The 14,241-nt window shown below is 64.1% G+C and overlaps 8 protein-coding genes across 8 annotated transcripts; 6 read left to right on the top strand and 2 right to left on the bottom strand.

Moving 5' to 3' along the window:
- Positions 1-159: 159 nt before the first annotated feature.
- On the bottom strand, positions 160-2,565 carry AMSG_03378 (uncharacterized protein). The gene is made up of 2 exons (XM_013904762.1): positions 2,290-2,565; positions 160-2,022 (listed from the first exon to the last, which is right to left on the bottom strand). Exon 2 carries the CDS (start codon positions 1,320-1,322, stop codon positions 240-242), a length of 1,083 nt encoding a protein of 360 aa, XP_013760216.1. The 5' UTR covers positions 1,323-2,022; positions 2,290-2,565; the 3' UTR covers positions 160-239.
- A 1,479-nt stretch (positions 2,566-4,044) lies between these two features.
- On the top strand, positions 4,045-4,542 carry AMSG_03379 (uncharacterized protein; the record flags this gene model as incomplete). The annotated part of the gene is made up of 1 exon (XM_013904763.1): positions 4,045-4,542. The coding sequence occupies one exon, from the start codon at positions 4,045-4,047 to the stop codon at positions 4,540-4,542; it is 498 nt and encodes a 165-aa protein (XP_013760217.1).
- A 464-nt stretch (positions 4,543-5,006) lies between these two features.
- Positions 5,007-5,534, top strand: AMSG_03380 (uncharacterized protein; the record flags this gene model as incomplete). Its single annotated transcript, XM_013904764.1, has 2 exons — positions 5,007-5,028; positions 5,140-5,534. Exon 2 carries the CDS (start codon positions 5,217-5,219, stop codon positions 5,532-5,534), a length of 318 nt encoding a protein of 105 aa, XP_013760218.1. The 5' UTR covers positions 5,007-5,028; positions 5,140-5,216.
- A 211-nt stretch (positions 5,535-5,745) lies between these two features.
- Positions 5,746-6,069, top strand: AMSG_11763 (uncharacterized protein; the record flags this gene model as incomplete). Its single annotated transcript, XM_013904807.1, has 1 exon — positions 5,746-6,069. One exon carries the CDS (start codon positions 5,746-5,748, stop codon positions 6,067-6,069), a length of 324 nt encoding a protein of 107 aa, XP_013760261.1.
- A 698-nt stretch (positions 6,070-6,767) lies between these two features.
- On the top strand, positions 6,768-7,854 carry AMSG_03381 (uncharacterized protein). Its single transcript, XM_013904765.1, has one exon. It carries the CDS (start codon positions 6,823-6,825, stop codon positions 7,762-7,764), a length of 942 nt encoding a protein of 313 aa, XP_013760219.1. The 5' UTR covers positions 6,768-6,822; the 3' UTR covers positions 7,765-7,854.
- A 268-nt stretch (positions 7,855-8,122) lies between these two features.
- On the top strand, positions 8,123-9,552 carry AMSG_03382 (uncharacterized protein). The gene has a single exon (XM_013904766.1). The coding sequence runs from the start codon at positions 8,171-8,173 to the stop codon at positions 9,431-9,433; it is 1,263 nt and encodes a 420-aa protein (XP_013760220.1). The 5' UTR covers positions 8,123-8,170; the 3' UTR covers positions 9,434-9,552.
- On the bottom strand, positions 9,456-12,191 carry AMSG_03383 (uncharacterized protein; the record flags this gene model as incomplete). The annotated part of the gene is made up of 1 exon (XM_013904767.1): positions 9,456-12,191. One exon carries the CDS (start codon positions 12,189-12,191, stop codon positions 9,456-9,458), a length of 2,736 nt encoding a protein of 911 aa, XP_013760221.1.
- A 687-nt stretch (positions 12,192-12,878) lies between these two features.
- On the top strand, positions 12,879-14,218 carry AMSG_03384 (uncharacterized protein; the record flags this gene model as incomplete). The annotated part of the gene is made up of 2 exons (XM_013904768.1): positions 12,879-12,951; positions 13,392-14,218. The coding sequence occupies 2 exons, from the start codon at positions 12,879-12,881 to the stop codon at positions 14,216-14,218; spliced, it is 900 nt and encodes a 299-aa protein (XP_013760222.1).
- Positions 14,219-14,241: the final 23 nt, after the last annotated feature.

Raw genomic sequence — 14,241 nt, forward strand, 5'->3', positions numbered from 1 at the left:
TCGGCGTCGTATGGCACCTCGCCCGCCTCGTCCATGCTCGTAGGCGTCCGTCACCGCGACGGCAACTCGGGCATCCTTCAGGCAGGCGTCTACGACCCACCTCAAGCTGCAGGCCAAGCAGGCGCCGTCGCGCAGCGTCGGCTGGTGAGCTGCAAGTCAAGCATCATCGAGTTGTTCACTTTGAGACGCGCGACAACGCGTCCGAACGACCGTACCGTAAAGGGTTAGGAGAAGAAAGGCTAGGAAACAGGCTGGAGCTCGGGAATGCCGACAAACAGGTCAAGGGCATCGGGGTTGGCAAAGGCGGAGCGGTCGACCGCTGCGGGGTCGGCGCCGGCGAGGATGCGCTTGATGGCGACCTCGACCTTCTTGCCGTTGATGGTGTACAAGACGTCGGCAATGGGAAGGATGACGGCCGGGACGTGGCGGGCAGAGAGCTGGGAGCGGATGGCCTTCTTGATGATGAGCAGGAGGTCGTCGTCGAGAGCGGCGACGCCGTCAGCGAGCTTGACAAAGAGGACGACGCGTTCGTCGCCGCCCCACTTTTGGCCGACGACGACCGAGTCTGCGACCTCCGGGATGGAGTCCATGACATGGTAGATCTCCGCCGAGCCAAAGCGGACGCCCGAGGGGTTGAGGGTCCCGTCGGAGCGGCCGAGCATGCGGATGCCGCCGGTGGAGGAGGAGATGATGAGAAAGTCGCCGTGCGACCAGACGCCCGGGAACTTTGAAAAGTAGGCCTTGCGGTACTTGACGCCGTCGGGGTCGTTCCAAAAGTAAACGGGCATAGAGGGGAAGGGAGCGGTGCAGACAAGGTCGCCGCGCGTGTCGTAGACGGGATTTGCGTTTGCGTCGTAGGCAAAGACGCGCATGCCGAGGTTGAGGCCCTGGATCTCGCCGCGGACGACGGGCTTCTCCGGGTTGTTGCCAGCCCAGCACGAGACGATGTCTGTGCCGCCAGTGATGGAGCCGAGAACGACGTTGGGCTTGATGGCCGAGTAGACAAAGTCGAACTGGTGGTCATCGAGCGGGGCGCCGGTGGAGAGGACGGCGCGGAGCGAGGCGAGCGAGTGCGAGTCGCGCGGGACGGCACCGGAGCGCTCGACAGCCTCGAGGTACTTGGGCGAGACGCCAAAGACGGAGACGCCGACGCGGTCGATCATGTCAAAGAGGACGGTGGAGCGCGGGAAGAGCGGCGAGCCTTCCCAGAGGACGACGGTGGCGCCGACGGAGAGGCCCGAGATGAGCCAGTTGTACATCATCCAGCCGAGGGTGGAAAAGTAGAAGAGCTTGTCGGTGGGGCGGAGGTCGCCGTGGAGCATGTGTTCCTTCTTGTGCTGGAGGAGGGTGCCTCCGGCCGAGTGGACGAGGCACTTGGGCGTGCCGGTGGTGCCGGACGAGTAAAGAATGAAGATGGGGTGGGCAAAGGGGAGCTGCTCAAACGAGAGCGGGCGGGTGGTGGCAGCTTCGGCGGCGACAAAGTCGGCCCAGGGAGTGGCGTTAGCGAGGACCGGGTAGTCTGCAGGGGCGGCGGGGGCGTGTGCGGGGGGACAAAGTCGAGGATGACGACGGCCTCGACCGAGTCGGAGGCGGCCTTGAGGCCCGAGACGACGGCAGCGAGCTTCTCCAGGTGGTTGTGGACCTTGCCATTGTAGCGGACGGCGTTGGCGGAGAGGACGACCTTGGGCTGGACCTGGACAAAGCGGTTGAGGACGCCCGTGACGCCAAAGTCAGGCGACGACGAAGTCCACACGGCGCCGAGCGAGATGGTGGCAAGGACAGCGACAGCGGCCTCGATGCAGTTGGGCAGGTAGCCGGCGACGCGATCACCGACGCCGACACCGAGCTTGGCCAGGGCGGCCGCCAGGATGCGGACGGCCTCGCGGAGGTCAGCAAAGGACATAGAGCGGTCGTCAAACTCTTCCGAGGCAAAGACGAGGGCGATCTTGTCGTTGTCGACGGGCGTGGTGTTGTTTCCGACGCGGGGGAAGAGGAGATTCTCTGCGTAGTTCATCTTCATGCCTGTGTGCGTGGAAGGAGGGGGTTGTGGGAGGGGTGAGGGGGTTGTGGGAGGGGTGAGGGGGTTGTGGGTGGCGGTGGCATGGGTGGTGGTAGTGGTGATTGGGGTGATGGATGATGGGTGATGGGTTGTGGGAGGTGGCGATGGTGCCGTGCCGTGCCACCGTTTGCCATCCACGGGTGCCACGTGGGCGGGGGGGCGGGGGGGAGGGGGGGGCGGGGGGAAGGGGGAGGGGAGGGGAGGGAGGGGGATAGCGGGGAGTGACGTACCTGCAAACCACTCGGGGACATCCTCCATGGGAATAGAGGTGTCGAGGACGGTGGTGGCCGGGGACGATGCGGTAATGCCCGTGTACTCGCGGCAAGAGTCCCAAAAGTCGGCAATGTGGTCCACTGACCACTGGTAGAGGCTGGCGTAGTCGGTGAGGCCGATGGCGTACTTGCTGTTGACGTACTCCCGGAACTGCGTCATCTGGCTCCGGGGATCGTACATCACTGCTCCTGTCGTCGTCGCGCCGTCAGCCATGGTTGGTCGGAGGGGTGTCGAAAGAGTCGAGTGGCAAACAACGTGCGGTTTCGCGCCGCCCACCCGCCCACCCGCCCACCCGCCCACCCGCCTACCCGCCCACCTGACCACCTGCTTGGCCGTCGTTGAGCCTGACCTTAGTTGAGCCTGACCAACGTGCTCGCCCTGCTGCTGTCCGACATCGACATCGGCATCGGCATCGGCGCACATCGTCTTCGGCATCGGCCCACATCGGCACCGGCATCGGTCCTCAGCAGCATCGACAACATCCCCAGCAGCATCAGCGTCGCACACATCGCCATCATCCAAGATGAAGAGGCCATCGAGTACGTTGACCGCCGCACTCGGCTTCATCGACGTATCAAGAGGCAAGCACTCGGCATGAGACGGCAGAGTGAGGAGGGAAGCAAGTCGCGGTTGGGCCCAGAGAGAGAGAGAGAGAGAGCCTATCGCCCGATCGGTCGCAAACGGGAGGCAGGGGAAAAGAGCGGGGGCTGGACGTATGGCTACTGGTGGTTGGCGAGCGTGGTGGCAAGCGTGGCGGAGAGCGTGGTGGCGAGCATGGCGGCGAGCGTGGCGGCGAGCGTGGCGGCGAGGCTGCCGCCAGGTACTGAGGTGGCTGGTTGGGTCAACGAGGGCTATGGGGAGCAGCAACAGCGTGCATGGAGGAACCAGAGCTAATGATTAGGGAGCATGCCGGCCATAGAGTATGCAGCAGCTGCTCTTTGTCTTGTGTTGGGGCAAGGTTCAGGCATTCGGTTCTTGGACATGCTCTCCGTAGAAAACCGCCTTGGCGTGCCGGGACGCAGTCCGGGGCTCTAACACGGACAAGGCCTGTGAATAGAGGGTAGAAGGTGCTTGCGACGAAGTTGAAGAACGGTTCAACACGAATGCCGCAAAGTGGACATTTAAAGCTATGCTCTGGCTACGTTTCAACCGTCTATGGCGTATGCCTGAGTGTGCCCTTTCGGGTCTAGGCGAAGTGTGCCGTCGTTGCCGGAGGTGTACCGTCAAGTTTTCCATGTTCACGTAGAAGGAAGACGGCCGTACGACTTGTCTTTGCCTAGAGTTGAAGTAGGTTCTAGAGCTATCAAGGGCATAGCAGTGCTTGCCGTAGTGTTAGCTATGGATAGCTAGGTGTGTTGTAGCTCAAGGGCGCTGGGTTGGTCACGGTCCGTCAGTGTGGGAGGGGCGAGGAAGGGGGAGCTTTGCTCGTTGTTGGCTTTTCGTTCGGTGTGGCTTTTCGTTCGGAGAAGGGTAGTTTGCCACGCTACAACATGTCGGACAACGCTCTGAAGCTGCGCTCGCTTCCCGGTGAGGTTGGTGTAGGGAACAGTCACTGGCTGCGCATCCTCTCGCGACTTGTGTTCTTGACGTCGAAGACGAGCGTCCGGGGAGGTGCTCTCAAGAATGCACTCTCTTGTTGTAGCTGGACTCGCGATGAGGATAGGGCCAACTGTCACAAGGCTGCCATGTTCTTCAACAACACCCTTTGCAGCATGTCCATCACCAGCGACGATGTAGCCGGGCTTGTCGCCTGGTTCAATCTCGAGATTACCGCGGACGGCCGCTTCAGCTTTCGCTCGTTGATGCAAATGATGCTCAGCGACTTGAGGCGGTCGCGCCGCTCATCGTACTATGCCCACAAGGAGAACCACAACTCGACTATCAAGCGTGTGGATTGGGAGGAGGAGACCAAGCTCCAGAAAACCGCGGAGGCTTGCGACATTGCCATCTCCAACCTTCGCATTGGTCTCAAGTCCGTCCGGAAGCGGAAGCGTGGCACCATCAGCAGCAAGGCTGGCCCGCCGGTGAAGCGGCGGAAGTCGGCCAAGTCAGCTGATAATAAGTTGCTCGGCTCCAGTGTGCCGTACGCCTCGCCGCCGCCTGCTGTCCTCAGCAAGCCCGAGATGGTGCCCGTTGATGGTGAGGCCAAGTACGTGATTGCCGACCTTGCCCTTTCTGATGACGACTTTGCCTGGTCTTTTCTTGCTTGAGACGGTAACGAGTCCGGCACGGATGGCGGCAGCCGTTTCCGCAAGGCCAACTCACTGTGCGCTGCCAAGATGCGATAGTGGTAGCTAGTGAGTCTCCCCCCCCCCCCTCATGTAGCCGTATAGTCGTAGAACCGCCGAGGGCGCCCTCTTGCTTTGAATGTAGCAGGGGACGATCCGGCCGGACTTGCTTGCCAAGCCGGCTCCCTCCGTTAGCCGCATCACATTGCGTGGGGCATGTGTGAGTGGTTACGACAGCTTTTCGGGAGACGCTGGCTGTGGGCCGAGGGGGGGGGGATCGATGAGAGTGGGTGAGGCAAAGCCCATGCCGCCCCAGCGGTCGGCGGACCTTGTCGATCCTCAGCTCGCGATCAATCACACTCGCAATTGGTGTCGGCCGCAGCACGACCGGGGCGGTAGTGGCTGTGGTCATACGGTTGGTGGCAAGCATCTCTCTTGCCCCACTCGGCCCACTCGACCACACTGAGTGTATGTTATGGGGTTAGGGGGGGGGGGGAGGAGGGAGTGAGGAGGAGGGGAGGGGGAGGATGGTGTGGCACTCACGCGAGGCGACAACCTGGGGCCGGGCTTGGGCGGCAGGGCGCGTACGGGACGGAGGAACATCGATCATCACGATCTAGAGGCACAAGTAGCGCAGGCGAGGATTGGGGTGTATCATGGCTGATCCGTCACCGGCACTTCCGGAGAACAAGGGCCCGCGGCCAGCGTGCTTGTTCGACGAGCTGCCACCGTTGCACGAGCTGGCGGCTCGGACTATGACCATGGACGAGATGTTCCTCCTCCTTGACTGCTATCGGGTGCCGGCCGAGGTTGCCGGAGAGCTCATTGCGCTCGGTGTCAACACCATCGACAGCATTCTCAACCTTGATCACTCTGTTCAGGTTGCCCACTTTCAGTTTGAGCGGCGGCGGCAGCTCAACCTCTTCATGCGCAACTTGTTTAATGACCTGCATGCACCGGCTCCCCCGAGGTAACATCAGAGCACAAACTGAGCACAACTTGGTGTTATTTTTTGTGTGGCATTGTTTCGTCCTTGCGGAGAAATGAGCTTCGATTCGATGCTCACTCGGCCTCACCGAGCGACGTAGTGTGACGTCTTCATCATTTGGATCTACTTTGACGGCCAACCGCAAAGCCGTCGAGGATGCGACTATATGCAACCACTTCTCTCCGCTATCAAGTCTCATGTCGTCTGGACCATTCCACTACCGCCGCTTCCATCGCAGTGGCAAGTCGTACCGAACGATGAACGCCAACAACGACGTCAACGTACGCCAGCTGCGGTCGTCCCTCACTGTGCGCACCGCACCGTATTGTTGCTCGTATGATGGCGGTGATGATGTGTGTGACATGCAGGTGAAGAGCCTGGAGGTGGTGGCAAAGTGGAAGATGATGTATGCAGCCGACACCATCCCGGTCCCTTGTTTGGGCTCGTCGGATCTCCCGCCTCTCGCCGGTATTTCTTTCCGGAGGGCTTTTGCACGCCAGTGTCACTCACCGTATCGGTGAAGCCCCAGGTTGTTTGCGACACTCTCACTTTGCCTTCACCTGACTTGTTCAGCAAGCAGTCCATGTCCACGTCCACTTGCATCCCGCCGAACACACCGAGCTCTCGAGTAGCGGCAGGCCGAGATGCAATCAACAACCAGTACGATCCAACCGCCGTCATCGGGCGAATTGTACCTGCCCAGCCGCCTCCACCACCACCATTACCGCCTTTAGCCTGACCAGCTTGTGCACAATCTCGATCTCGCCGACTTGCTGCTTGCTACTGCTACATAAACCATGCGGTGTACTCGACTCGCGATGACCGATGCCATCACTTTGGCAGGCAGGTAATGGTAGGCATGAAGTGCGTCCTTTACCTTTGTGGTCTGCAGTGCGCGTGTAGCTCGGCCGCAGGGTCGGTATAGCTGCGGTTTGCGACACGGGGCAGCTCCTGCAGGTACACTTTGAGAAAACGCGCACATCTGTCCTCCTCACGCGCCTGTCCTCCTTACTCCCTCGCATCCGGCTCTTCCCACAGCTAGCAGCCTCTCCCAGCCCCTTGTGCACTCTCCCATCCAATCTGAGTCGTATACTCGCAGTATGTCGCGCTCTACCTCTGCCCAGCACCGGTAGCAGGCATGTCGCATTCGACGGGGCATACAGCGTTGTTCGGTGAGCGAGTGACAATCGCCGAAACCGACCAGTCCACACAGCTAACGCACCCCCTCCCAATCCCCTCCCCTCTCCTCTCCTCGTACGCCGGGAACAGAGACCATGCGCCAGCTGCTTGGTTACACAGGCTTTGACTCGAGCTCTGGGAGCGCGGGCATGGCGTGGGCAGGAGGCTTTGTGGGCTTTGGACTCTTGTTCGTCCTCGTCCTTGTCGGTCAGCACCTGCACCCGGCTTCCCCCTCGCGAGTCCTTGTCGGCTACGCTACAGGCATGGTGGGCGTGCTTGCTATCGGCCTGGCTGCTGCGGGAGTGACGCATGGCTCGTATCCGGATGAAGCTAACAACTCGGCTGGGTGGGCGGTCTTCTGGAGGCTGGCCACGGTGTGTGTTGGCTCGGCTGGCGCAGCTGCTCTTCCACTCGCGAGTCACCTCGTCTGGCCGTTCCCGCCTATCTCGCTCTCTGCCCGCCCGTTCTCTGCTCCGCTCCGTGCATGGCTCCCGCTGGCGGCGGCGGGTCTTGTGGCGGTTGTCCATGGCGTGGCCCAGATGGTGGATCCCATGGCGGGCGTCGCGGGTGCGGTGCTCCTCGTTGGGGCCGCCGCCCTCGCAGCTGCTGCGGTATGGTCGCTCGTGGCTCCGCTGTGCTGTCCTCGCCTAGCGCCAGGCTTCCACTGCTGGCTCCGGGTGAGTCCGCTGCTTGCCGTGGCGCTGTGGATGATGGCCGGCACGATTTTCCGCGCCGTACTGCAGGCCGACTGCGACGGCGAGGTCGCAGACGACTGCCCGCTCTCTGCGTCGTTCAACCACAATGCGCTCGCATACCTCTTCCTTCTCCTTGCCGAGCTCTCGCTCGTCCCACTTGCAGTTGTCCTCTACCTCCAGCGCGCCCCCATCGTCTGGGTCTCCGGCGCCGACGCCGGCGTGCCGTTCAAGCCCAAGCGGGCGCGCCGTTCGCGAGCAAGCTCCTCCTCCGACCTATCCTCCAACGAGTCCTCGTCCGACGAAACATCGTACTTGGCATCCAACGACAGCGCCCTTTGGTGATGACGACAACAACACCAACGCTGGTCGTGCTGCGCCACCTTTGAGCGTCGTAAACATGCAAAACAAGGCACACAGCCCAAATGGAAGAAATGGAATGTCGCCTTTGGTTGTATGCCCCCTAAAAGCCACTAAGATGTCACATTTACTCTGCCGGCTTTGAGGCTGCCATTTCGCCAACAACCATTTTCTTGGATCACCAATGCCAAACATCATGCCAACTTTGCTCAGCCCTCTAGTGGCAGCTCCATGTGCTGAGCGCGTTGTCGCCTAGCAACGCGGCGCCCGAGTCGGACCAGCCAACTTGGGTGACTTCCCCAACCTCGCCGACGGCCACCCACCTTCCTTCACCACCACCCACCCCTCCACCACCACGACCGCCACACCTACACCCGCGTGCAACCTAACCATGGAGGAGCTCGACGCGTTTGTCAACCACGTCGCCGGGGAGAACGGGTGGACGGAAGACCAGACCAAGGACGTGGTGGTCATTCTCGTCCGCGAGGGCGTCAACTCGCTCTATGACCTCACATGCATGCATGAGATCGACTGGAGGGACATGGGCCTCCCTGTTGTCATGCGTCGCCATCTCATGACTGCTCTGCAGCAACTTGTCGCTGCAAAGGGCCCGCTGCCCAAGCCATACCTCACCACGCCGCTGCCCTCGCCTCGCGCAGATGACCCCACGCCGCTCATCCCCATCGCTCGCCCGGCTACAGCCGCCACAGCCGCCACGGGCGCCGCCGCCGCCGGCCCGAGCCCGAGCCCGGTCTCGGCCCCAGCTCCAGCCACCTCGACCGCAACTCCGCCCATCTCCGCCATCGGATCCGTCCAGAACGCGTCGGCCCCGTCGCATCCGCTCGCGCGCTCTGCTGCTGCAGCCGAGCCTGCTCCAGCGGCTGGTGGCGCCGAGGACGAGACGGTGGCGCTGATTGCGGCAGTCTCGGCTTCGCTCTCGGCCGACGGTGCTGCTGACGACAACAATCAAGACGACGAGGCGCAAGCGTCCGAGTCGGGCTCGACGCCGCGGGTCGTCCCGTCGACTCCGCCGGCCATCCGCGCGCCCTCGCACGTCGACGTCTTTGCTGACGATGGGGAGGACTCGTGGCAGCCCGACGTCCACTCCCACGTCGCTGCAGAGGGCGGCGTCCTCCGTGACGCCGGCCACGGCACCACCCTCGGCGAGGTCTCGGAGCCCGCCGTCTCGCCCCCGCCCGATGCCGCGCAGCCGGCTGTGGCCAAGGCCAAGGCCAAGACCAAAACCAAGACCAAGATCAAGACCAAGAGCCGCAAGAAGCGCTCCAAGTCGCGGACCAACTCGGCCACGTCCGACGCGCCGCTTCCCGACGGCTGGGAGGTCAAGATCGATGCCAACACAGGCCGCAAGTATTATGTCGACCACGTCAACCGCAAGACCCAGTGGAAGCGGCCGACAGCAGCCAGCCCCGCCCCGGCGCCCGCACCCGCGCCCGCGCCCGCTCCGGCGCCTGCCCCTTCCCCCGCTCCGGCGCCCGCATCCAACCCCACCCCGGCTCCGACTCCGGCGCCCGCGCCTGCGCCTGCGCCTGCGCCTGCGCCCGCACCGCCGCCGCGCACCAACTCGGTTGCGCAACCGCCCACCGGCGAGAACACCCCCACTACCGACGAGGACGAGGGCTGCGTCATCATGTAACACCCAACGCCAGGTCGTCCGTTTACTGTCTCGCCTCGCGGCGGTTAACCTCCTCCATCAGCTGCAGCTTAACGTCGAGCGAGAGCGCAGGATCGTCAATAAAGTCGTAGGCGGCAGCAGCAGCAGCGGCGCGGGCGGCCTGCTCCTGCGCCACCAGGCGTCGGGCCTGGAACTGGTTCGCCCGCCGCTCGAGCGCCTCCGCCCGGGCGTACCACCGCGGCGAGTGCGGCGGCGGGAGTGTCGAGTCGAGCGCGGACATCCGCTCGCGCCGCTCTCGCTCCATGTCGCGGACGGCAGCCCGCCGCGCCAGCGCGCGTAGCACGTCCTCGTTCACCTCGGTCCGAGAGTCACGGGCGATGCGGAAGACGCACTCGGCCTCGGCGGCGGCAGCAGCAGTAGCCCGGGCCTCGGCCCGATGGTACGTCTCGAGCTCGGCCGCTTGCTGCGCGCGCTCGCTGCGAGCGAGCTCGGCCGCCGCGCGCGCCTCGGCGCCCGCCGCTAGCCGCTGCAACTGGCTGTGAACGTCGCCAAACTCGGCACCAAACGAGGCTGCGGCCTGCATGTGCGATCGTGGTGAAAGGACCGAGGCCTCGGCGACGCCGGTCGAGTAGAGCTGTCCTGCCCGCGCTCGGCTCCCTGCCACGGCGAGCTGCTCTTGGACGCTTGCGTGTGCTGCGAGAGCGCTCCGCTCGGAGCGAGCGACCTCCATCGCGGCAACGGCGGCCGCACGGCCGCGCACGCGTTCAAGCTCCTCGATCACCGCTGTATGATTCGCGGCTGCCGCAACCTCGGCACGACTGGTCTCCGCGGCGCGGATGGCGGCAGCGCGCGAGGCGGCTGCCTCGTTGCAAGCGGCGTCAGCCGCCGCCGCATGGGCGTCGACGCGCCGCTTCCGCTCAGCCTCGGCGGCATGGCGAACACTCAACCGCTCTGCACGCGTCACTAGCTCTTCGCGCGATCGCGAGAGGGAGAGGCCTGCCGCTGGGGCCTGGTTGCGCTCGGCAACCCGCCGCGCGAGCTCGCGGACGGCCTCGGCTGACTGAGCCACTGGGTGCGGCCCACCCTCGCCCGAGTATATCCGGCGGAGCTGCTCAGACTCGATGGCTTCCAGAGCCTCGGCCTGTGCGGCCCGACGTTCGAGCGTGGCCACCAGCTCGGCGCGCGAGGCCATGGCCACTCGTGCCTGTCGCTCGGTCTCGGCCATTTGCACCGCGAGCGCGCTGAGCTCGGCGCGGGCCGACGCCTCTTGCGCGTCGAGCTCCGCGAGCCTGCGCGCTTGCTCGGCGTCCATGGCGCGGGTGGCATAGGCCTGGCCGGCGGCACGGAGAAGTGCCTCGGCGGTCTCGGCATCAAGCGTCTTTGGTGGATGGGCCTCCGCCAGCCTGCGTGCTTGCTCGGCATCCATGGCGTTGCGGGCGGCGTTACGAGCGGCGCAACGCGCGGCGTCGGCGGCAGCGGACGAGCCGATTTCCTCAGCCACCCGTCGCTCCCGCTCGGCTTCCATGGCGGCGATAGCCTCAGCTCCGGCCTCGGCACGTGCCGCCTCTTCCTCCTCAAACACCTCGCGGAGGCGGCGCAGGCGCTCCTCTTCGGCGGCGATGGTAGCGGCGCGGGCGGCGGCGGCGCGGGAGACGTCTTCGCGGAGCTGGAGCGCGGCGTCGTCCATGGCCGGGCCGCTGTCCTCGGCCTCGCGACGTGCCTGCTCGGCGTCAGCGCGGCGGAGTACATAAAGCCGCCCCGCCGTTCGCTCGATCTCCTCCAGCAGCGCGGTAGACATTGAGCGCGAGCCGGCGGCACGGATCTTCGACTCGACGGCGGCGGCGGCCTCGGCATCGTAGAGCTTGCGGGCGGCGCGGCGGTTGACGGCCGAAACAAGGTCGTGGCGGACGAGCTCGGCGCCTGGAACCTCGTTCTCGCGGGCGAGTCTGAGCTCATCCGACTCGACGCGACGGAGCTGCTCGGCAGCGGCTTGGGCATCGGCCACGGCCTGGGCCCGACGGCGGACGAGCTCGTCCTGAGCCGCCGCCTTGGCGTCGGCTGCCAGCCGTCGCTCGCGCTCAGCTTCGGCATCGGCATCGGCAGCCGCCGCCGCCGCAGCGCGCTCGTTGGCGTCAGCCTCGAGCGCATCGCGGATCCGCTCCTCACGTACCGCCTCGTCTTGCATGCGGCGGAAAACCTCGGACGACTTGCGGACAAGTTCGGCCTTGACCTCGGGCTCGAGGGCGGGAAGATCGACCGAGTCGACGTCGGCAGCGGCACGGACCCGACGATTGGCCTCGGACAGCGCAGCACGCGAGGCCCACATGGCATTGGCCTTGCGCACCAGCTCCTCCTTCATGTCCCAGTGCGAGTCATCCGAGTCTCGGGCTTCGAGAACGGTGTCCAGATCGGACTCGGCCATGCGCCGCTCGCGCTCAATCTCGGCATCCAGCCGGGCCCGCAAGCGGCTCGCCTTTTCCTTCAACTCGTGCTCGACGACCGAGGCGAGCGGAGAGACTCCATCTGGAGGGGCAGACGAGGGCGTGTCGAGCCGGCGTTGCCGCTCGCGATCCATGGCAGCTGCCACGGCCTCGCGATTCCAGTCCCGCCAGGCATCATCGACCTTATCGAGCAGCTCCCGTTCCACCAGAATGGTCTGCTTGAGTCGCAGGCGCAGGTCCTTATACAGCGCATCAAGCGCAAGTCGTTGTCCTTGAACCAGTCGCAGTTGGTCGTACACAGCTTCCAGCGCAGCAGCTGCAGGTGTGGGGGATTCCATGGCCGTTGTCGGTGCGGGTCAGTCAGGTGCTTCCAGTCTCTCCGGCCCCAGCCCACACAGACGAGATCATGGATCGTTGATGGTGCAGCGAGCAGCAGTGATGATGGGGGCTGGAGATTGCCTCACGCCTGGAGGATGGACAACAGGTCGATGATGCGGTGTGGTGTGGTGATTGGGGAGAAGGTCGAGTGTGATGGGCTGGGGGAGGAGGGGTATTTTTGACGGATGATCATTGATGTAAAAGTGCACCGCGGGAAGAGATGGGAAGCGTGATGGAGATCGAGTTGGCATCAGAGTTGTGTGTGTGTGTGTGAGTGGTGTGTAGTGGGGGAGTGGAGGGGGGGATGGGGATGGGAGTGGGAGGAGCTGATCTGGGGAGGATGGTGGATGGGTCTGGCGAGGATGCGCGGTTGGTGGTAGTTGCAGTTGACGAGCAGAAAAGGGCTGATGATGATGATGACGATGAGATTGGGCCTGACGGAGGAATTAGGATCAGGAAGCAATACATCGGTGTGCTCAATGAGCAACTTCTACTTGCCTACCACGTACAACACTAATGCATGCATTTGTGGCGCCGTCAGCGGCCCGATGCACAAGGCAATACTGTGTGGTGACCAGAGACAACCAGGCGGCGGACCATGATCAAATGGCACGCCATCCATCCTCTTCCCTCACCCACTGCAGCGGATGGCCGACCAGGTTACGGAGCGTAAGGCTGCAGTGAGCAACACAGCTCTCCACCACGACGCGGATACCCACTGTCCGAAGAGAGTGACCAACAGAGCACACAAGAGTCTGTTCATTCATACCTCAGGCGTTACCTGCATCCACACAGCCTGCCAGAGTGTGCCATGTACGCCGACGAGGGGGGAGGATGGGCTGGGCGAGGGGAGGTGGAAGGGGGCGAGGGGAGGGGGGGGGTGGGAAGGGGGTGGGAAGGGGGTGGGAAGGGGGGGAGGGAGACTCGGGAGACTCACGTCATAGACTGAATGTGATGGTTGGATGGTGTGGCTGCTGACTGATCTGATGGCTGGTGGGCTGATTGCGACTGATGTGATGGCTGATGGCTATGTGGCGGCGACTGTTCGGGTGGCCTCATCTGGTGGTGGGTGGCCTCATCTGCTGGGCCGAATACTGCTTGGGAGGGTAGGCCTCACAACAATCGCGGCGTGCAAAAGGCGTCTGCCCGGACAGGTAGAGATCGTGGCGGCAAGTCGCGGAAGGGCGGCCTCTCGCGCGACGAGCAGCGCAAGAAGAAGGCCATGATTCACCGCTCCGCCAATCGGTTTGTGTCCGAAAAGGAAAAGGCGGCCGCCAAGCGGAAGCGCGCCACCATCATCTCGTACACTCGCTCGCTGGAGAAGGATGCGCGCGCCGACAAGCGCCGCAAGAACGACCCCGTCGCCGCCAAGTCGCGCTCGTTCTACGACGCGTACTTTAACGGCGAGATCGACGACGATGACGGCGCCGGCGCTGGTCCCAGCCGCGGCAAGACGGCCGGAAAGTCGAACAACAGCGGCGCCAGTGCTGACAACACGGCCGCCGACGACGACAAGGCCCTTCGGAAGCGGCTGCGCGAGCTGCGCGAGAAGCGTGCCGCGCGCGCCGAAGAGTACAAGCGCCGCAAGGCGCCCGGTACCCGCCGCCGCACCGATCCGTACCGGAAGGCCCGACTCGAGTACGAGGCGAAGCTCCAGGAGGAGAAGATAGCCAAGGACGCCGCTCTGGCTGCGGCCAAGGTTCGTGCCGAAGCCCGCACTGCCGCCCTTGCCAAGCGCTCTGCACGCGCCAAGCGCTTCCGCCGCACTACCAAGAGCGGCCAGCCCTTTGTCGCCGACATGATCACCGGCATCATGGCAAAGCTTGACCCGACCGGCAAGTACGCGCCGCCTTCCTCCTCCGCGCCCACCCGCCGCCTCCCCAACCCTGACGATCTCTCATCCTCATCCTACGAGGACAGCGACGATGACGATGGCGATGACGATGACGACGACGACGATGCCTCTGCCTCGTCGTCCTCCGCATAGCGCAGTACACCTCCCCCCCCCCC

The sequence above is a fragment of the Thecamonas trahens genome, assembly GCF_000142905.1.
Source record: "Thecamonas trahens ATCC 50062 unplaced genomic scaffold supercont1.12, whole genome shotgun sequence".
NCBI lineage: Eukaryota > Apusomonadida > Apusomonadidae > Thecamonas > Thecamonas trahens.